Source organism: Gracilinanus agilis, chromosome 1 (assembly GCF_016433145.1).
Source record: "Gracilinanus agilis isolate LMUSP501 chromosome 1, AgileGrace, whole genome shotgun sequence".
In the NCBI taxonomy this organism is placed as follows: Eukaryota; Metazoa; Chordata; class Mammalia; order Didelphimorphia; family Didelphidae; genus Gracilinanus; species Gracilinanus agilis.
The window spans coordinates 33,994,724-34,017,922 of NC_058130.1; the positions used below are offsets into that span (position 1 = coordinate 33,994,724).

At 38.0% G+C, this 23,199-nt stretch overlaps 1 protein-coding gene across 1 annotated transcript in view; it reads right to left on the bottom strand.

Annotated features, from left to right (window-relative positions):
* Window positions 1–2,838: 2,838 nt before the first annotated feature.
* The window catches only part of EOGT (EGF domain specific O-linked N-acetylglucosamine transferase), a 40,649-nt gene continuing 20,288 nt past the window's right edge, over window positions 2,839–23,199 (bottom strand). Inside the window, exons 7-15 of the mRNA XM_044675792.1 lie at window positions 19,226–19,287; window positions 18,412–18,504; window positions 16,988–17,059; window positions 16,751–16,837; window positions 16,022–16,090; window positions 12,290–12,351; window positions 10,219–10,338; window positions 8,286–8,388; window positions 2,839–2,985 (exon numbers count right to left, since the gene is read on the bottom strand). Of these exons, the coding sequence (XP_044531727.1) occupies window positions 2,839–2,985; window positions 8,286–8,388; window positions 10,219–10,338; window positions 12,290–12,351; window positions 16,022–16,090; window positions 16,751–16,837; window positions 16,988–17,059; window positions 18,412–18,504; window positions 19,226–19,287 (815 nt within the window). The remainder of the gene's footprint in view (window positions 2,986–8,285; window positions 8,389–10,218; window positions 10,339–12,289; window positions 12,352–16,021; window positions 16,091–16,750; window positions 16,838–16,987; window positions 17,060–18,411; window positions 18,505–19,225; window positions 19,288–23,199) is intronic.

Genomic DNA, 23,199 nt, shown 5'->3' on the forward strand with positions numbered 1-23,199 from the left:
AGAGGAGAGGAGAGGAGAGGAGAGGAGAGGAGAGGAGAGGAGAGGAGAGGAGAGGAGAGAAGATGAGTTATCTGGAGACACTGAAAGGTTAAGAGACTTGCCCAGAGTCATAGTATCAGCCTGTGTCTGAACTGTTAGAAGATTATCATAATTTCCAAAAAGCAGCTGGAGGTAAAAATCAGAATTCAACTGTAGTCAGAATTCAACCCTTAGGAAAGCTAAATACAAAAGGTGTAATAGAAGAGGGAATTATCCCATCTTTCCAATATCTCTCCCAACAATAAGAGAAAAGAAAATGGACCCAGATTTCATGTATTCTTCTAACTTCACAACAATAACGAGAAAGTTTTATTTTCCTCTGCTAAGTGTTCATGCCATGGTCTCTTGAACAAAGAAATGTCTATGTGGGATAAACCAGTTAAACAAGACTCTCAAGGAAATAAGCTCATAATATTCAACCAGAGAAATAATTACAAAATAAATACTTCAGACATTCAAAATAAGATACAAAAAATATTTATTTCAAAGGCATGTCACTCCCCCCCAAAATGGCAAAAGATATCACAGGCTTTTTACAGGTTAATCTCAAGAATTTGGATCAATAAAAGTAGCAAGCTTTGCATGTCAAAACTGAAAAAAAAATTTTTCAAATGATAGAACAGCTCCTTCAGCTGCCTTTTTAAAAGCCTGATAAGTTAATAATATAATTATCCAATGCATTCTGTTTCTATAAACTTTATCCCTCTTTCTAGAATATGTGCAAATTATAATAAATAGAGCTTTCCTCTAAAAAAAAAAAAAGCTAAATGTTCTGAATTCTGTGCTACTTTGCAAAACAGCACTGTCTAGACACTTCTGTAAAATGAGGTAATAACACAAATACAGAAATACTGCACTTAAAAATGTTGCTCCAGCCCCAAAGTGCGACTTTGTTTTTCCTTTTCCTTTTTGAGTAAAGCACGTTTTCCTGATAATTACTCGGTATTCTGCACATAGAAAAGCAGCCACGACCACGATTGGAGAGTCCACGGCAATCGGCTGAGCTTCTGAGGACAGGATTTTTCCCGGGCTCACGGCCACCTGTGCATTGGTCCGTGCTGCACAGTTGTCATCGTCATCATCATCTGGACTTTCCCAGGCAGTATAATAAATAGGCCTAACCTCTAGGAAATCACTTAGTTATTGAACAAAAGGCAGTCACGAGGCTCTGATACTAAACCCTGCAAGTGTTTATACAGTTGTAAACTTCTCATTTTGCAGCAGAATGAATTCTAATGCCAGAAGGCGAGCATCCTCGGAGGGCACGAAGGGCCACGTCGATCACAATACTTTCTCCATACCTGTTTTCATAATCATTCTAGCCTAATAAACTGTTTCTTTTTTTCATTTATAAAAAATATATACTCTTCACACTGACCATCGGGTTGAACAAAAACATAGGAAGACATAAAACTTGGATCTTTCCACTGGGGTGGAAAAAGCTACAGAAATCAGGGCTTATCTACTCCAATGAGAGAAAACCTAAACCATTTTTTTTAAACCCTTAACTTCTGTGTATTGGCTCTTAGGTGGAAGAGTGGTAAGGGTGGGCAATGGGGGTCAAGTGACTTGCCCAGGGTCACACAGCTGGGAAGTGTCTCAGGCTGGATTTGAACCTAGGACCTCCCATCTCAAGGCCTGACTCTCAATCCACTGAGCTACCCAGCTGCCCCCCTAACCCATTTTTAAAAAGAAATACTTTGCGAATCAGAAGAGCCAAGGGGGTTCCTCACTGAAGGGAAAAACTATCAAAAAATACTGCTACTTAGCCAAGAAAAACGCAATACCTTGCCATACAAAGCCTAGTTCACATTAAAAGTTGACTGCTATGGGGGGGGGGGGGTCATATCACAATTGTATAAGATGCAATTGAATCTTGGCAGATTTGACTCTACTAGGTGATGTACAGCTGAAGGGACTACTGGCTTATTATCCATTAAATCCTATTTTATTTCACATCCCAAACTGCGTTAGGGTTAACACATGAGAATAAGAGCAAGCTCTTTGTTAAAGGTATGGTGGCTAGAGTTTGGGACTTGGATTCATTGAGCACTGGATTCAAATTTTGCCCTAGACCTTTATTAGCTGTTGACCCTGAGCTGGGTCTTCATTTCCTCTTTTGTAAACTGAGTTAGACTTTCTCCTCTCTCATGAATTAATTCTCCTTGTTAGATGAAAGCTCGACTCCAAGTGTCCTTGTCTCCTGTGCTTCCTTCTCTCAAAGTGTCCTAGCTCTCACGGGTTAGACTTCAAGTTTCCTTCCAGCTCAGAATTTACACTCCTCTAATCCTACAACCTCCAAGATTCCTTTAGGCTCTAGATTTATGGTCCTATAAATCCAAATATGCCAGAAATAAGCTGAAGTGATGATGGAAATTACAATCACTGAAAACAATGATCCCCTCCAAAAACAAAATCTTTACAGATTCTGAAGCCAGAAAGCTCAGTAACTCACCCGGGAAACTTGCATCACCCCTAGCCCCCCCCCCAAAAAAAGGACAATTTACATGAGCCTGAAAACAGTCAGAAAAAAATGGAAAAATTAAAATGATCAGTGCAAAAATTCCTAAACAGTGTTGATAAATAGTAACAAACAAAGAAATCACAAAGAATGGTCAAGAAAGACCATCCTCCAACTACTTCAACATCCTAGATGTGCATTTTGGTATAAATATGGCACTTTTTGGTTTAGAAAAATTCTAGGTAAGTCAGAATGAGCTTGGTGCTCGATTATGGAGATCCTGTTGGTCTCCATTTCACTCTAGAGAAATGGATGGGAAAAAAATGAAAACTTCTTTTTCATAGCTCATCGTGCTTTTTCTTAAATGGCCACTTTGGATGTTGAGATACATGATCTGCAGCCAGAAGGACGATAGACATAAATTCCTCGACATCGAAAGAATAGTTTGTAAATTTGGGATGTTCTCCTAGAGTTGGATGGTGACCCTGCAGAAACAGAAGACATTTGTCAACAACTCGTGTTCCCTGGACCAGGGCAGTCCTGGCGCGGGTGGTTTTAATTTTTTGGTCAATGTAATTTTTGGCTTTCTAAGTAGCAGTTCCAGAAAGATAGATACTTGTCATGGAGGTAAACTTCAATCCAACCAATATTTGTTTGGTTATTTATTGGCTTCATTTATAAATATATGTATATATATGAGAATATATATTTTTATATACATGTAAATATGCATATATTCACATATATATGTTTAAACTCTCCCCTTCTGTCTCAGAATTAGTATTATGTAGTAGTTCTAAGACAGAAGAGCAATAAGGGCTAGGCAACAGGGGTTAAGTGACTTGCCCAGGAACATACAGCTAGGAAGTTATCTGAAGTCAGATTTGAATCCAGGACCTCTAAACCTGACTTTCTACCCATGGCCCCTACACTTGGCATTATGAATAAAAAATCTCAGAGCCAGGTTACCTCTAACACACTGTGACCCTGAGCAGGTCACCTAACTTTCCAGTGTTCTAAGCAAACTCAAATAGAAACGATCCATGTAGTTCACATATTGGCTTAGAAAAATAAAATTAATATCATCAATGATATTAATTTATTTATCTTGTTAAATATTTCCCAATTACATATTAATCTGGTTCCAGCACATCCATTTTAGGCAATTCTCTAAGACAAAGACACTGCCAGAGCCCAGTGAAAGAGCAGCTTGAACCGGATTAAAATGTAATTGGGTGGGGAAGCTAGGAGCCAGGAGGTCCTGGGTTCAAATCTGACCTCAGATACTTCCTAGCCGTGTGATCCTGGGCAAGTCACTTAACTCCACAGCCCAGCCCTTATCATTCTTCTACCTTTGAACCAACACTTAATACCAATTCTAAGAGAGAAGGCAAGGAGCTGTTTTTATATTATCAATATCTTTGTTTTTATATTATCTTCATTTCCCAAAAAAGCTTTCCTCCCTCCCCTACTCAAAGAGTAGGATAAAAGGGAGCCCAAATTACTTTAAAAATAACTAATTTATGTTTTGTTTCCTCGTAGAGGGAAAATTTAACTAAAATATGGCTATTTTCTGACTACAGTTTCCTTTTTTTGTCATTTAAAGCATAGTTCACGTTCTATTTTAGGGTGAAGGTAAAAAAGAAAGCAATTTAGAAAAGCTAACCAAAACGCCAACCAAGGCAATGCTCCATGTACCCCGCGTGCCCTACTTCTGCAAAGAAGGGAAAGAGGTAAACCCTCATTTCCCCTATTCGGGGCCAGGCTTGATTCTTCTAATTACATAACTCGCACCCATTTATCAAGGCGAGTGTGAAGGATGAGACTAAGTTTTGGGGATACAAAGTCCAAGGAAAGGCACTGCCTCTTTCTGAAGTGGACATTTAATTGGCTGAAAAGGAGTAGGAGGGGGGAAAGGACATTTTGTGTGAATTACAGAGAAATGCAGACTATGCTAAAAGAGTCAGTGAGGAAAAGCAGCTCTTCAGGGGAAAATGGGGAGGGGGTGTTACTATGGGGAGATACAGAGTTCTGAGGAAACTGGGTGACAGACAAAAGCAATGACTGACTGTAAAGTTGGCCCTGGTGCATCCATGTCCCGTCAGCTATTTTGAACCTAACTTTTTGGGACTCTGATGTTTATTGCTGGAAAACTCTGGATCAAAGATCTGTTCTGGAGAACTGTGGGCGGAGAAACAGAGGATAAACAACTGCCTGAACACATGGGCTGATGGGGATATGATTGGGGATGAAGACACTAAACGATAACTCTAGCCAACTATCAACAATATGGAATTAGGTCTTGATCAATGATACATGTAAAACCCAGTGGAATTGTGTGTCAGCTAAGGGGGCTTAGCGGGGTTTGGGGAGAGGGAAAGAATGTGAAACATGTAAATATGGGAGAATATTCAAAATTAAAATTAAAAAAGATCTGTTCTGGGACTATGAGCTTCTTCTATAATAATTTGTGTGTCATCTGGTGGAATTTGAATTTCTCGAGCGAAGTTAGAGAAGGGTCACTCACTATTCATGAAGAGAGCCTGATGTGGGTCAACAGAAGCTGAATGAGGTTAGAAATCAGAAGTCTAATCAGGACACAGCAGCCAGAGAAGCTGGGAAGAAGAGCAGAGAAGAGCAGGAGAAAAGAAGTCAAGGCACTGGAGTGAGAGAGCACAGAAACCTTTGAATGAGGAGTCAACGAGTCAAGAGTTTGACACTAGGGAAGCTAGGTGGCATAGTGGAAAACCAAGCCAGAGATGGGAGGTCTTGGGTTCAAATTTGATCTCAGATACTTTCTAGCTGTGTGACCCTGGGCAAGTCACTTAACTAGCCCTTACTGCTCTTCTGCTTTGGAACCAGTAAACAGTATTGATTCTAAGATGGAAGGTAAGGGTTTAAAAAAAAAAAAAAAAAAAGAGTTGTTTTTTTTTTGAACCTAACTTTTTGGGACTCTGATGTTTATTGCTGGAAAACTCTGGATCAAAGATCTGTTCTTTGTAGCTGAGTAGGGTAGAGTGTAAGCTTAAAAATGAATATCCAAATACTCCAAGTATTATATTTAATAATATTTATTCATAATAACTAAAATAAAAAGCTAGAGTAAAAAGGGTGCTAACCCCGCCACAGTCAGGAGAGAGAGAGCGCAAATGTGGGGTTACACACAACGATATACAAACAACGTAAGCACGCAACTTGGGGACGAAAGAGGAAAGGGATGCTGAGAGATGAAGTCTAAGAGTTCAAGATTTTCTAATTACACAAGAGAATGGCTTTCTTATGGATGGAGGGATCTGATGTGACTCTGCTCTGCTACTGGAAAGAGCTGACTAGATGAAAGAAGAACCCTTCAATGCCAGTCAAGAGCTCGCTTTCTACCTCTTCCCTCCACAGCTCCGGAGAAAGGAAAGCCCTCAAAGGTGTCACTACCTTGCCCTTTAGGGCCCTCTTATTAGTCCAGGGAGGATGATCCCCCAGACCCTAGAGAGCAAATTCTGAAGAGTTCTGCTTGTCCCAGCATTAAAGGGAATTCCTTTTTGTTTAAAGAGTTCCAGGACCCCCCAGCAGGCAGCTAAAGAAGCTCAGCAGATTGCAAGCTTGAAAGGCTGCTGACCAGGGGAAAGAGCTGAATACTGTCTGAGCAAACTTCCAGAACGGAGAAGGATTTTCCTACAGCAGAGAGCAGGAAGAGAGCTCAAGAGATCACAGACAACAAGAGCTGCAGTCTAGAGCCTTGTGTTTTCCTAGGAAAACATGGGACTCCCTACTCATGTGTCCTCTCAACTGGTGCTTATTGTGGAAGAATTATAGTTTCATTATCCCTCCATTTGCCTTCTACTGAGTAACTGTTACTTGTGGCTAGTCTTACTTTTGTCTTCTTATTTCGTAATGTTTCACATTTAAGTCATTTTTTTTAAACCTTTATTTTCCATCAGAATTGATACTGTGTACTTTACTAGCTATTTGAACCTAGGAAGCCATTTATCTTGTTCAGCCTCAGTTTCTTCATTTGTAAAATAGGGAAAAGAGCATTTTTTTAAATAAGGAGGGAAGCATTTTTTTTTTAAATCTTACCTTCTGTCTTAGAATCAATAGTACATATTGGTTCCAAGGCAGGAGAGTAGTAAGGGCTAAGAAGTAGGAGTTAAGTGACTAGTCCAGGGTCACACAGCTAAGAAAGTGTTTGAGACCAGATCTAGGACCTCCCATCTCTAGACCAGGCTCTTAAAATCTTTAAGTACAAATAGGGTAATTATTTTGTCATATGGAATAGCTCCTTGGGAGTGAGAGGGAGGTAACAAAGGGAAACTTAAGATATGTGAAAACATAAAATATCAATAAAAATTCTTTTTAAAATTTAAGGGTACATTGTGCACCAGCTAAGGGGGGTTTGAGGGGCTTGGGGGAGAGGGAAAGAACATGAAATTTGTAGCTAGGAGAAAATATTCAAAATAAAAAATTTTTAAATAAAATAAAATAAAATTTAATGGCACAATTGTGACTAGTTTTACAAATGGGAAACACACCAGTAGGGGCTCAGGAGTTACAATTTTAAATGCTGATATATATCTTTCTCCCACAATAGAGTCATCTCTAAAAATGAGAGTGAGGATGGCTACCTCATTCTGGGGAACCATTCCAACCTACCAGAATAGGTACCAATGGGGTGAGTGCCCAGGAAGAGAGAAAGCAGAGAGGTGGAGAGTTGGGGAGTCAGTACACACTTTCCTCCCTCCAGACACACAGAAACAAGACTTTCCCTAACCTTGGGGAGCCTGCCCTGGGAGGGGAGAAGTGAGGAGAAATGAACCAGAGACCAGAAAAAATAGCCTGAATACAGTTAAATAAATACAATAATAGTCTCCACCCTCAAGAAGCTTACATTTTCTACAACAGACATACAGTAGGGATACCAGAACGAAGATAAGTAAATGTCAAGTATTTTGTTTGCCCTGACCTCTAAGAGCTTCCCTTTCTGCTGAACTAGGAAACTAGTAAGACTTCCTTGCTTTAGTTCTTTCCCCCTTTGACTTTAAGACAAAATATGTCACCAAAAAAGAAGAGAAAATTTTATTTGGGCTAAAGTACATGAGTATTTGATTCAAGAAATATACTTCATTAAAGTGTATCGTATTGAAGTACATAAGGCTTTTTGTGTGTAAACACAACTTCTCCTACCCACCTCAGAGGGCTGAGGTGAGAACACTTTGTAAAACTTTCAGGAGAAGAGAAAGAGAAGTCATGACTGAGGCATCGAGGTGGTTCAATGGGTCTGGAGTCAGGAAATTACTTACCAGCTGTGTGACCCTTGGGCAAGTCACTCGACATCTGTCTGCCTCAGTTTCCCCAATTGTAAAAATGGGGTTAATTATAGTATCTATCTGTAAGGAATATAGTTAGGGATGGTCCTTTCCCAGGGCTTATTTCAAAATTCCCTTCTTTCAACTAACCCTAGAAAACCAGACCATCCCTAACTATATTCCTACATATCTCCCAGGATTATTTTGAACCTCAAATGAGATATTTGTAAAGCTCTTAACATAGGGCCTGGCACTTTAGTAAATTATTATTAGATATAAAATATTAATATATAAAATCATTATATTATCTAAAATGTTATATAATATATTTTATTATTCTGAATATATTTTATATATGAATATGTAATGGTGATATATCATTATATCAATAAGTGTATATTCCCTTCCCCTTCTCTTTATGATGGGGGAAGAGCCTAACATTTTAGTAAAATTAAAAACAAGAATATGAGATGGGCAGGCTTTACCTTATCTTGAGGGAAGACCTTGCTCTTTTTCTTCCAGGTGACATAGTGAATCCCTCGCAGCCTGGCTAGGTCTAGATAGCAGCGTTCATCCTCACAGTTGTACCTGAAGACACAGATTTTCATCAATAAAGTCCCCCAAAATTCTTTCTTTATCATCCAGTAACCTTAAAACAATCCCTAAGAAAATTAAAATCCAACCTGACGAAGACAACTTTTTGAGCTCAAATATATTTTCATCTACAACATTAAGGAAAAGGAAAATCATTCTTGAGAGGTCACCAGAAATGGATTGTTTGGATTATAGCTAAGGAAAAGATACTTCTAAAAAACTACTGGAGCCATATTTATTAAGAGAGGAGTCCTGGAGTACTAGACAGAAGACTAGACTTGGGGGTGGCAAATGACAATCATTCCAGTCATGTCCAATTCTTCATGATCCCATTTGGAGTTTTCTTGGCAAAGATATCAGAGTGGTTTGTCATTTCCTCCTCCAACTCATTTTACAGATGAGGTAACTGAGGCAGAGTTAAGGGACTTGCCCAGCTAATAAGCATCTGAGGCCACATTTGAACTCATAAAGATGAGTCTTCCTCATTCCGAGCACAGTGCTCTTTGTACGATGCCAGCTAGCTGCTCTTGGGGTTAGGAAGACTTGGGTTCAGATCCTGCTTCTGACACTAATTTAGCTTTGTGATCGTGGGCATGTCTGTCGACCTCTCTCAGCCTCAGTTTCCTCACCTGTAAATGGAGAATAATTCCTTTATTACCTACCTCACAGGGCTTTTTTAAGTTCAAATGAAATCATATTTGTAAAAAGTACTTTGTAAATCTGAAAGAACTCTGTATATACCAGTTATTGTGATCGTTATCAAGCCCCAGCGGAGAAATAAAGAGCAGAGGCAATGAACCAGATAATTGTGATCCCGATAATCAATCTGCTTGAATTATCTAGACACTTCACCAAGATGTCAATAGCTCTACAAATGGGTGGAAGGTGTAATTACTGCACCATGAGCCTCGGGTTACTCCTTTGAAAAATGAGAGAGTTGAACTAAAAGTCTTTTCTGGGGTCCATTCCAGCTCTAGAATTCTGATCCTGAGATTGAATAATAACCATGTAGCTAACCCAATTCAAGTGTAAGATTCAAAGGACATACAGAATAATTTGCACCAGAATCTAACCACTGACAATTTATAGTATTTTTCCCTTTAATAATTTGCCACCCACCCAACTACTGACTGCTATTATTCCAAAAATGAATTCCTAATATGATCCCAAATCTAGGAAATCTCCTTCATTTTATAGATTTGAAAACTGAGGCACATAGAGGAAAATGACTTTTCTAGGATCCTCCAGCTAATAAGTGTCAGAAGTGGGATCTGAGTGCAAGGTTTCCTAATTCTAGGTTCAATATTGTTTGGGATTTTTTTTAAACCCTTACCTTCTGTCTTAGAATCAATACTGAGTATTGGTTCCAAGGAAGAAGAGTGTTAAGGACTAGGAAATTGAGGATAAGTGACTTGCCCAGGGTCACAAAACTAGGAAGTGCCTGAGGCCAAATTTGAACTCATGACCTCCCTCCCAACTCCAGGAATGGTATTCTATCCAAACTGAGCCACCTAGCTGCCCCTAGGTTCAACATTCTATGGATGCCTCTGTAAAACTAAGGGGGAGAAAATATAAGAATAACATTAAACAAAAGCCAACCGTGTTATAAAGAGCCCTGAAGCCTTCATCTTCCTCACTATTGGCTCACTGGGTGAGCTTGGAAAAAGGGCTTCTCTGTGGGCCAACATTGAGTTTCTGGGTAAAAGGCATTCATTAGTGACCTGCCACATCTCCGTGGGATGATAATCAGCAATGGTACTCAGATCCCATGTAAGAAGCAGAGACTAGACCCAACCAAGTAGTCTCTCCCTCCCTCCAACTTACAGTTCAAAGATCACGGCCCAGTCTGGGAGAAAAAGCAAGTGGGTCAGACCAGCTCCATGCATGCCAATAAAAATGTCTGTGTTGTGTGTGATCCTCAATTGTTCCAAAAACCCAATCTCCCTGCAAATAGGAAGAACAATATGAGAAAAATGTAGGGAGGGGAAAAGGAAGAATTCAGTTAGATCTGAAATATGAGAAACTTTTGAATCTAATAAAACATAATAAACTCATATCATAGAATAAAAAGAGAGTCATCCTCCTTGACTTCTTCCTCTTCCCCTCCCCGCTAACTCTCAATGAGCTGCCAAGAAGTGCCATTTCCACCACCAAAATCTCTCTTGAATTTGTGCCATTCTTTCTATTCCCATGCCATTCTCCTAGGATAGGTTCTAAAGAAGTGATGGCAAACCTATGGCACAGGTGCCAAAAATGGCATGCAGAGTGCTCTCTGTAGGCAGTCACCCTTCCTCCCCACTCCCCACCCCCAGAGTTCATTATAAAAAGTCAGAGGGACTGGAGTGGATCTCCACTGTGTCGAGACTGATACACTGTGGTACAATCAAACATAATGGGACTTCTCTACTAGCAGCAATGCAAGAATCCAGAGCAAGGCTGAGGGACTTATGAAACAGAAAACTAGGCACATTCAGAGGAAGAACTGTGGAAGGAGAAACACAGAAGAAAAACAACTGCTTGAACACATGGGCTGATGGGGATATTATTGGGGATGTAGACACTAAATGATAACTCTAGTCCAAATATCAATAACTTGGTTAGGTCTTGATCAATGACACATGTTAAAACCAGGGGAAATGTGAATCGGCCAGGGGTGGTGAGAAGGAGAGGGGTGAAGGGGAAAGTAGGAGCATGAATCACGTAACCATGTTAACTTTACGAAAAAATGAATATTAATAAATGTTTTAAAAAATTGTTTTAATAAAAAATAAATAAAAAAATATCAATAACATGGAATTAGGTCTTAATCAATGATACATGTAAAACCCAGTGGAATTGTGGATCAGCTAAGGGGGGTTAAGGGAATTTTGGGGAGAGGGTTTTTATTATTATTTTATAAAAAATAAAAAATATAAAAAATAAAGTCTTATTAACACCTTCAAAATAAAAAAGGAACTCCACTGTGCCTAATGACATTTTTTCACATCACAAAAATCATAGAATTGGTATAACCCAGTGGAATTGCTTGTCAACTCCAGGAGGGGGGTAGGGATGAGGAGAGGGAGAAAATATGAATCACGTAACCCTAGAAAAATTTTGAAATTTAAAAAATAAATTTTTTTTAAATCATAGAATTGAAGAATAGGAAGGGACATCAGCATCCCTCTAGGCCAACTCATACAGGAAAAGAATCCCCAAAGTCTTAGAGAGTCACCTGGAGCACTAAAGCATCAAGTGACTTGCTTGGGTTCTCAAGGCCAATACATGTCAGTGACAGGATGGGAGCCTATGTCTTCCTGACCCCAGGTCCAACATTCTATCCACTGTACTACTTAGTTGTCCCCTCGAGGGCAGGGATCATTTCATTTTTGTTTTTGCATCCTCGGTGCCAAATATATACATCCTTACTCTTTTTTCCTTTGATGAGTAATATTTTACTCATATTAAGTAAGGAGCTTGTATGGTATCCGACCCCAAGTTGAATGTTCGTTCTTTAAGGACAAGGACCTATTTTTCGTTTTGTCTTTTGTGTCTTCAGTGTCTGGCACACAGTAAGCACATAATAAATGCTTGGGTTTTTTTTAATCATTCTTAAAGCAGCACCCACATATTTCTAGCCTCAGAATATGGTAAAACCTATTCTAGTGGTATCCACTAAAATGTGTGTGATAGGCAGGAACATTACCATGTGACTAAGACTGAGGTTTTTTAGAAGGTAAATAAGATGGATTTAAAATCCCAATTCAAATCTGTTTTCCATGAACACTTGAAAAATTAATGGTTTTCTGTCTAAAATGTGCCAGGAGACATCAGGCTAAAAAAAAAAGCTTTGGCTCCCCATTAATGAGATTTAAGCAAAAGTCAGCATAGGCACCAGGGATGGCTCTGTACTTACTTGTATTTGTAATCTACTATTTGGACCTCGAAGGCAGACACAGTTTTCAGTGCATTTACAAGCTAGGAAGAAAGAGAAACATTTAAATTTGGAATTCCTTCTCTCATCTTCTTTCTCACCATCCCAAAACATGATAAAAACTAAAATCATAAATTGTATCTTAATATGGAAAATGTTTTATGGGAAAAATAAATCTTTATGTGGAAAAAAATTTCCTCGCCTCAATTTCAACCAGAACGCAGAAAAGGGGCTGGGATTCAGGATGGTCCTATTTCAGGGTTTAATGTCTTAACAGCTACCAGTGAGCTGTGTGCCTTTGCCTGACACTAGAAATGTCAACCTCTTATTTGAAAGAGCAAGCCAAGGTCATTCTTTGCTATGGAAACCCTCTGAATGCTTTTTTAGACTGAAACATTTGCTCCATTAACAAAAGGAAGCCAATATGTCTCATTCTGCTAAAACCAGTCATATTGTCTTGATTTATAAATCACTTCTCATCCGGTAATAGTGAATGACAAAAGCCTTTAACTAGAAGATTTTCAATAACCTATTTCAAGATTGTATATATGATAAAAAGGATCAGAAATTATTTCCCCCAAAATGCTTATAAGAGGATTTTCCTTCCTGGACAGCTCCAAGATTTTCATGAATATACCACTTCCATCAAAGCTGAAAGAAGACAAAATAAGTAGGGGAATGAGTTTCCTTTTCTATAGAAGAATTAATCAGATTTGAGGTCTAAATCAAAGATGCCAACTTATGAGGAACTGCCAGGTCCTACAACAGTGTTGGCAAAGACATGGCAGACGTGCAGAGCCTGCACTTGGGGAGCTGCTCCATTGCCCCTCTTCCCAGCACCTGAGGCCATTTTTTGTATGTCCTGCCCCTCTGTCCAGCCATCCAAAGCGAGCACTTCCTCCCTCAGCTCTCTCCAGTAAGGCAGAGGCTCACAAACAGCTTGAACTTGCCCTCTGGGCACTCAAACTTAGAAAAGGTTCACCAGCACCGTACAACATCCAACTGGAAATGTACTTGTTTGAAAATTAGAATGTTTCTCTAGAAAACACACTGAATTTGGAGATATGGGTCCTTCATTTAAAATTCCCTTGCTGCCACTTACAACTTCTGTGGCCACAGGAAGACCTTTAGCCTCAGTGAGCCATAATTTCCTTATCTGTAATATAAGGAGGTTGGACCAATGACTTCTAGGCTCCCTTCCAACTTTAGCACTGTGATCCTACAATCTCATGTTCCAATCCTATCATTGAGGCTGTCATCAAAAATGTATCCTTTCCAACATCATTCTCTAAATTCTGAGAAAGAAAGTGAGAACATGAATCATGTAACTGTGGACAATTTTTCTAAAACATTTAAAATAAATTAAATTTAAAAAAAAATAAATTCTGAGGAAGGATGTGATTTCATTAAAAATAATTTGATTCATGCATATAGACTGTATAATTAATTTACAAACTCAATTATGAGAAAAAATCGTTTCTTCAGTACCTACCAGCTAGCTTTTCAATTCCTTAAAGTTATGGTTGCATCATACAGAACATAAATTCTATAGCCAAAAGAACAAATTCCAGCCTTGAACTATGGATGAAGATGAATGCATCTGAAAACCCTGGTGTCCAAGGTGGGGTTGTCTAAGGGTTTGGAACATGCTTATGCTGTCAGAATGGCCTGATGTTTTGGTTGGTCTCACTGAACTGTTTTCACAAAATCAGACATCGTGGGATGATAAAATCACAGATTAGAGATGGAAGGAAATTTTGAAGTCATACAAGCCAGGGGCTCTTAATTGTTTTTGTGTGTCATGAACTTCTTCTCAACATAATATTCTCAAATGCGTAAAATAAGATATATGTAAGATTATAAAAGAAAGCAATAATTATCAAAATATATTTTTTTAAAAATAAGTTTGTAGACTCTAGCTTAAGAACCCCTCATTTTATGGATTAGGAATTGAGACCCAAAAAGATTACTTGCCCAAAGTCTTAGAAGTAGCAAGGGACAAAGTTGGAATTCAAATTCAAATCCTCTGACTCAAATCAAGGAATCTTGTCACTCTACCCCTGGATTTTCTTTCTTCTCTCTCTTTTTTTACTATAAGGAATGGCCCATTAGGTAGGGAAGAAGAAGAGGGATATATAATTGTAAAATAAGAAAAAAAAAACTTGGCACAGGTTCTACTCTCCTTTGGTACAATATCCAGCTCTTCACTTCTTTCCAGTAGCCTGGTGCTGCCTCTATTCCATCTCTAGCTTATAGCGTTGCTCCAAAAGAAGGGCCATTTTGTTTCTAAATGTCAAGGGCCAGAGTGTTGGCATATATGCTGTTGGGAAGTTGTCCATTATTTTTTTTTAAAACCTCTTACTTTTTATCTTAGAATCTATATTAAATATGAGTTCTAAGGCAAAAGAGCAGTAAGGTCTAGGCAATTGGAGTTAAGTGACTTGCCCAGGGTCATATAACTAGGAAGTATCTGAGGTCAGGTTTGAACCCAGGTCCTCCTGATTCCAGGTCTGGCTCTCTAGCCACTGAGCCACGTAGCTACTCTATTATTTGATGATAACATTTCTCAAATCTATCTTGGCTGTAATACGCAGCCATAATCCATGGCCCCCCCAGAGAAGAGATGCTCAGAGCATCACAGTTATTATACCCCGAGGAAGCCCCCTAAACTCCAATATCTCACGGAGGGCAACTCTGCTTCTCATTTTGATGTTAAACATGGCACGTGAGCTGACCTCCATGAAAGTGGTCTGGAAACCAAAGCAGACGTGCCCATCCAAGAGTCACACAATACAAAATAGATTTTACTTTCTTTCCTCTCAGTCCAGGATTTAGTGCCATTTCGGCCCCATTCACTAGCAACTACGTTCCCAAAAAAGACTTGTATGAAATGATGCAAAATGAAGTAAACAGAACCAAGAGAATAATTTCTGTTAAAACAAAAACATTATACGACCACCCTAGTGCAAATATTAATAATATGGAAATGGGTCTTGATCAATGACACATGTAAAACCCAGTGGATCTGCTCGTTGGCTATAGGAGGGGGAGTGGGAGGAGGGGAGAGAAGGAATAGGAATCATGGAGAAACCTTCTAAATTCATTAATTAATTAAAGTTTTTCACATTTAAAAATATAAAAAATTTTAAAAAACCAAAATAAAAAAATGTTATATAGATAAACAACTTTGAAAGATTTAAGAAACCTGATCAATAAAATGGCTAACCACAATTCTAGATGATCCATGATAAAAGGATATCCATCTCCTGACAGGTGATGGGCTCAGAGTACAGACTGAGTCATGCATTTTCAGACGTGTCCAATTCAGGAATTGTTGGTGGACAAGGTGGTTCAGTCGTTTCAATCCTGTCTCACTTTTTATGACCTTATTTTGGGGGGTTTTCTTGGCAAAGATATTCTATTGTGCTTGTAAAAGCTACTGATTTAAACTTTTCTAATATGACTATGAATATGAACATGTAATATGTATGTATTATGTATTAAAATGTTACATGAAAAGGAACTACAAAGTAAATTCTCTATGACAATAATCAAAATATTCAGCAAATTTTATCATTAAGGAGTTGGGAATGGGAGGGGGGCTAAGAGGGTTTATTTTTGATTTTTTTAAATAAATTGATGCCTGCTTTTGTGTTTGGAAATAAAATATACATATATTTTGATCTACGAAAAAATTATTCAGCAAAAACCAACCTCATTCTGGTTTAATATCTTCCGATATTCTGTACTGCGGGCAAGGATAGTAACACGAATTTTTCCATCCTGCATTCAAACAGAAAAGGCAAATTATGCTTCAATACTGACCAGATACACAGCATGTCCCAAAGGTGTTCGTGCCATTTTTATCTTTAGTATCTCGGATTTTGGGGACATGGCATGTAATAACATAGCCTGTTCTTAGTAAAGAAACTCACTATATTGGAAATAATTCTGAAAATTCTTTCGATCAGGATTCTTCATGCTTTCTTTTCATCTACCAAACAATTCATTAGTCAACCAACGAATTCTCCAGGTTCCACGATGAACCCAAAATACATCCGTCATAGCCAAGGGACAGAGCATGTCCATTCCACAGGAATTTAGTTTTAGGTGGACTGCCAAGGTAAAGTCAAAACCATCCTATCCTAAAGAGGCTTAAATTGTAACAGGAGTTTACATTCTCCCTTCCTTTTCATTGTTCCTGTCTGTTTTATTTGGTTTGGGCAATGGACAGAGAAGGAAGGGAGAATAATGGGAGAGAATTTTCTTTCTTCTCTCCAAAACACATCATGGCGGTTCACCATTCCTCAAACTCATATGAACCTGACTTGATGCTCAACCCTCTCAGGTCAGGAAAAAAAAAAGAGATTCTCTTCTCTTTATTGGTTCTTCCTTGGCAGCAAGAGGAAAGGTCATACTCAGGACCCACAGTCTATAGATCACCTTTGGTCCATCCCGTGTGATGTTCAGTCTGTGCAACACATGCTGGGAAAACGCTCGAAATAATCCCGTATTTTGGCAGCCAGAGATCTGAAATCAAAGTCACAGCTGTCACAACCGAGCTACGTCCCCTTCCTGAAGAAGCTGTTTATGGGGGCCCATAACCTACATCATGAAAGTTGCCAAGAACTAAGTCTTTATGGTATAAAGAAATATACTCAATTAGTCAAAAAGACTCACCAGTGGTGTGTTGTAAAACAATCCATATCTCATGCGAGGAAGTAAGGAAAAGACAGCTTCTTTGAAACACACCTAGAGAAAGTGCTTGTTAAAAACAATGGTATCAAGCCTCGCAGGCGTAGTGATTTAGAAAACTACAGATGAACATTACCTATGTTGTATCGTATTGTTATTTATTTTGTTAAACATAATGGAAAGAATAGAAATATGTATTGCATGATAGCACATATATAATCTATATCAAATTGTTTACTTTCTAGGGGTGGGGGGAGAATGGAAAAATGAGGGAGAGAATTTGGAACTCAAAACATTAAAAATTGTTTCTATGTTTGGGGGAGAATATAACTAAATATAACTATAATATATAATAAATATAAATATAACTAAAAAAGTAACATAATGTAGGTGTGTATATACCCTATATTTCTGTGCATACATTATGTGTGTATATTATTCTGTGCACACACACATCCATACATGTGTATTTATGTATATGTATGTATGATATTAGATATACAAATGTGGGATTATATGTGTCTATATAATATAGTTATATGTAAATGTTTTATGTGAGAAAAATTAGAATTATAATCTAAAGGCACATAGAATCATAGGCTTGGAGTTTAAGGGGATTTCAGAGAACATCTAGTTCAAGTCCTTCCCTAAGAAGCTGAATCTAGAGGTGAATGATTTATGGAAACTCATAAAAACATTACATGGTAGTACCAGAATTTGAACCAATGTCCTCTGACTCCAGATTTAGGTCCTTTTCAACGACACCCATCTGCCTCCCAAGATTTTTGTCTAATCCTCCAGATGACATTTTTAATAGATTTTATTGATTTCTTTTGGGTTTTTTTTAATCACTTCTTTCCTCCTGTAGCTCTTTTCCTTCCCCCTTCTAGACAGCTAGTCCCTCTAACAAAGAATTTTTGTTTAAATGGGAAGAAGAGAAAAAAAGTCAATAAAACCAATCAATACATTAAGAAAATCAAAATCGTATCTAATGCTGCTCCCCAGTTCTGCAAAAGAATAGGAGAGGGGGCAGCTGGGTAGTAGACTGAGAGCCAGGCTTAGAGACGGGTGGTCCTAGGTTCAAAACTGGACTTAGACACTTCCCAATACACAGTATTGACTCCAGGATGGAAAGTAAGGGTTTGAAAAAAAAAATTTTTTTTTTAAAGAATAGGAGACAGGGGTGGGGATGGTGATCTTTTCATATTTCTTTGAAAGTGGATGTTATGAAGTTAAAAAGAACTCTGACACTTCCTAAAAAGTTACATTTTTTAATAACCAATAAGAGGAAATTTTTTCCTATTATTTTTAAATTATAATGATAAAATAGTAATCTATACCAAGGATAATTATATGCTCTTATCTCATATTTAGTCATATGTCCATGATATATGTGGCATGTCAAGTACCGTTTTTGAATCATAAGCTTTCAAATGGATGACATCATAATCAGTGAATGCCTTCCAAGTCTCACTGAACAGGTCCCCATATCCATAGGAGCTCTGAAAATAGAAAAACAAAAACAAACACACACACATAACTATAACAGATGAATCTGGAATTTTTTAGAAAATTTGGGTTTTCCAAAAAGGCTACACAGGTAGTCACCCAGGCATTTAACATGACCCATTTGGTGACCCAAAGCAGACGAGCATCTCATAATGGAATAGCTAGTGAAAACATTTAACCTAAGAACTGATCGATCTTTCATCCTGGATAGAGATATTCAAAAAATGAAATATATACTTTTATAAATAAATATTTATATTTATATATAGATGTATTTATTATATTTTTAATATATTATATTATATAAATATTTATTTTAAAATTCATGCATATATAGATTTTTATAACTATTTATGTATAAATTGTTATATTTTACACACAAATTTATAAATAATATATTGCATATGTATATACATTTTATATATTAGAGAGAGAGAGTGCCCATTCCATTTGCTTTAATGAATCATATCAGAAGTAATATTTAGGCAACAGCCCAGGAAAAAAAACTGTTGTCAGAGAAAAAACTTTAATTTACACCATTCTAATACTGTGGCCTTAACACAATATCACTTCTTGTTCTAAAAATGTCACTTCTCATTACTGGATCTATTATTTGTATACAATATCATCCTTGTGGGTGCTAGACCCCATAAGGAGCTAACTAGGAAGAGATCACCCCAAGTAACTAAAACAATAGAATCTCATAAATATAACCTGTATGAAGTCTGGGATGTTATCCTCCTCCTCGGTGACTGATGGGTAATTTGCACAATTCCCTTAATTTTAAAAAAGGAATCTCATAGGAAGAGAATCCTTCAACAAGTCCCTGAAACACTGTAACGGCATAAAAAGAACTTCTATGAAGTTGTGATATTAACTTCATCAAATGATTGATGAGAAATTAATAATGTCTAATTCCCTATAAAATGAGTAATTAATGAGTAATTAATAATAGGTAAGTAATTAATAACATCTAATTTCCTGTAAAATCAGTAATTAATGAATAATTAATAATAATAGATAATTAATTAATAACATCTAATTCCCTATAAAATAATTGTAAGCAATAGCACACAAATATATCCATTGAAGGGAGTAGCTAAGTGAGTCAGCAGATAGAGAGCCAGGCCTGGAGACAGAAGGTCCTGGATTCGAATCTGACCTCAGATACTCACTAGCTGTGTGACCCTGGGCAAGTCCCTTAATCCTTAGTGTTCCTCTGTCTTAGAACAATATATAATATAGATTCTAAAGTCAGAAATTGGGGGGGAGGGGAGTATGCATATATATGTATATGTGTGTGTGTGTGTGTATATATACACACACACACACATATATACATATATATCCACTGAGAGAAAAGAGGTTAGCTTGTTTCATTTATATATTGAATAATAAAATTCAGTCATTGTTTTGTTCAGTCATTTCAGTTGTGTCTGATGCTTCATGACCCATTTGGAGTTTTCTTGGTCAATACCAGAATGGTTTTCCTTTTCCTTCCATTTTACAGATTAGGAAACTGAGGCAAACAGGATAAATGATTTGCCAAGGTTACACAGCTACTAAGTATCGGAGGCCAGATTTGAACTCTGGTCTTCTTGACTCCAAGCCCAGCATTCTTTGTACTGAGCCACCTGCCTTCCCCAAAATTCAGGAATGGTAATTCTGTCCTATAGCATTATGTTCAGGAACTTTATATCGAGGCACATGCCACAGTTCTATCAAATCTACTGTGTTTTGCTGGATGAAGTGATTTAATTTTTTTTTTTAAACCTTCCTTCTTTTCCAAGTCTCTGTGATGAGCTCCAAAGAGCAGTTCATTATATCACCTAAAAGGAAACCTCTCTGCCAGGGCTGAATAATGAATGAGGTACAATTAGAAAAGGTGCTTCCAGATCCTTCCTTTAAACAAAATCAGGTGCTTTTGAAGGAAAATTTAATAATGAAAGGATAATTCTGATTGATCTCTTTTTCAGGGCCATGATGTATAATTCAGTAAAATCTCTTTCTGGATACTTTCCTGTCCCTTCCCCTCAAAATTTCAGGTTTCTGCTATGGCGAGATAAACACGTGGCACTACAGAACGTGTTTCTTTCTGTTCATAGACTCACAGCATTTAGCTACCAATATGAGTTTCCTAAAGTCCAGATCTGATCATGCCACCTCCCTACTCAAAAAACTCCAATGGCTCCCTATTACCCCTAGGATCAGATAGAAGAAGAAAAAACAGTCACTTCCACTACTACTACTACTACTACTACTACTACTACTACTACTACTACTACTGGTCTAGACTACTACTGGTCTCGACTACTACTAGACTACTACTACTACATTACCCCTTCCCAATGAGCTGCAGTTATGCCAGTCTTCCCCATGGAATTGATTTTTGGAACCCAAGTACAACACTTTACATCTTGGAAAAAATAATTCTCATTCCAACCCACTGAGATCTTAATTCTGCCCTCCCATGTATTAGCCAGTCAGCCCTGTGTTGAGTTGTCTACAAATATCCTCAGTGTTCTTTCTGTATCTTCATCCAAACAGTTGATTACCTTGGCTTTGGAGTCAGATAACTTGTGTTCAAATCCTGACTTTTAATTTTTATGTTGTTTACTTTTTCTGGACCTTCCTTAATTTTTTTTTAAAGAAAAAGTTCGACTAAGTTGAGTGTTCTTAACCCAAAGTCTATGAATTTGTTTTAAATATTTTAATTACATTTCAATATAACTGATTTCCTTTGGGGAAAAATAAAATAGTTGATTACAATATTGAATAGATTTTAGACATGGTTAACATGGGCCTATATTCTCCTTAACTTTGTATATTTGTGCATTTTTTTAAACCTTTACCGTCTATCTTAGAACTGATACTGTGTCAATTTTAAGGCAGAAAAGTAGTAAAGACTAAGTAATGGAAGAGATTCCATGACTTCCCCAAGATCACACAGGTAGGAAGTGTCTGAGACAAGATTTGAACCCAGATCCTCCTGACTCTAGGCTTGATGCTTTAGCCACCAGCTGCCCCCAACTACATATATTTGTTACAAGAACTTTGTTTCTCTGGTCTGGGGAAGAGAGAATAGGAGAAAAGAGAAAAATACATTTGAGGTGGGGGAATAAAGAAGGTCACTGAAACATTTTTAATGGTCCAATGAACCACATTTAAGGAATGGGAGGAAGATGAGAAGCCAGTCAAAGGGTGAAGGAGTGTTCAGGTGAGCAGAAGAACAATGAAGGAACAGTCATGGAAGCCAAGGGAGGAGAGCACCAAGAAGAAAGGAACAGTCAGCTCTGTCTGATGCTACAAAGAGGTCAAAAGAAATTGAAGACGAGAAAAAATAAAACCACTAGACTGAGTCATTCTAGGGTCATGAGTGACCCTTCGTGAACTATGGCTAAGAAAGAGAGCCGGAAGAGATTGTGTGAGTTGTCATCATCCAATCAGGTTAGCCTTGGGCCAAAAGAGACCAAACCACTGAGCAATAGAGAATTGACAGAAGCAAGGCAAAGAAAGTATCTTTCAATTAATTAAAATGGATACAGAGCAAAGAAAGCAGAGCTAGAGGAACAATAATCAATCAAGAGTCAATAAACACTTATTAAGCACCTACTATGTGCCAGGGACTATAGTAAAAGCAATGGCCATAACAACATAAATGAAAACAATACTGAAAAACAATGGACCCCTGAGTAACTTCGATGACCCACCTTGGTCCCAGGGAACAGATAAAATATCCAGACCTCCTCTCAGGAGAGAGGTAGAGGAAGATGGAAGCTGATCACTGAACCCAAGGCCAGGCACAATCACTGTTGGCAGGTTTTTTGTTCTATCTGTTTTTCTTTGTTAAAGGGAAAAGTTCAATGCTGAGACAAGGCTATATCTAAAAATCACTGGAATCAATAAAACTTACGTAAACAGGACATTATCTCCTCCTTTGTGCTTTATGGAAAGACTCATCTTTTCAACAAAATCTGCACTGAAAAATTGCAACACTTTAAGACTGAGAATTGCAATATACCTTTGAGGTTATTGAATCCAATCTCTCCTTTTACAAATGAGAAGAAGTGACGTGACTTGCCCCTAAGGGTAAAGCCAAGATAAGAATCCAAATTCACTATTCTAGTCACTGCCACCACACTCTCTACCTTCAACAGCATCATCGTCAATCATGAAGGACACATGTTCATATCTCTATGTGTCTTATAGAAACCAGTCACATTCTATTATACTCACACTGAGAGAAAGACATGGAAGGAGGGAGGAAAAGAAGGAAGGTGAGAAAGAGAGAAGGAAGGAGAGTGATAGGGAAAAAGAGATAAGGAGAAGGAAAAAAGGAGGGAGAGTGAAAAATGAAGGAGAGAGAAAAGAGAAAGACTGAAAGAGAGAAGGAGAGAGAAGGAGGGAGAGAGATAGAAGGGAAAGAGGGAGAGAGGAGAGAGGGAAAAGGAAGGAGGGAGGAAGGGAGAGAGAGGAGGGAAAGAGAGAGAGAGAGGAGGAAGGGAGAAAGAGAGAGAAGGAGAGGGAGAAAGAAGGGGGAGGGAGGGAGGAAGGGAGAGAGAGAGAGAGAGAGAGAGAGAGAGAGAGAGAGAGAGAGAGAGAGAGAGAGAGAGAGAGAAAGGGAGAGAAAGAGAGAGAGAGAGAGAGAGAGAGAGAGAGAGAGAGAGAGAGAGAGAGAGAGAGAGAGA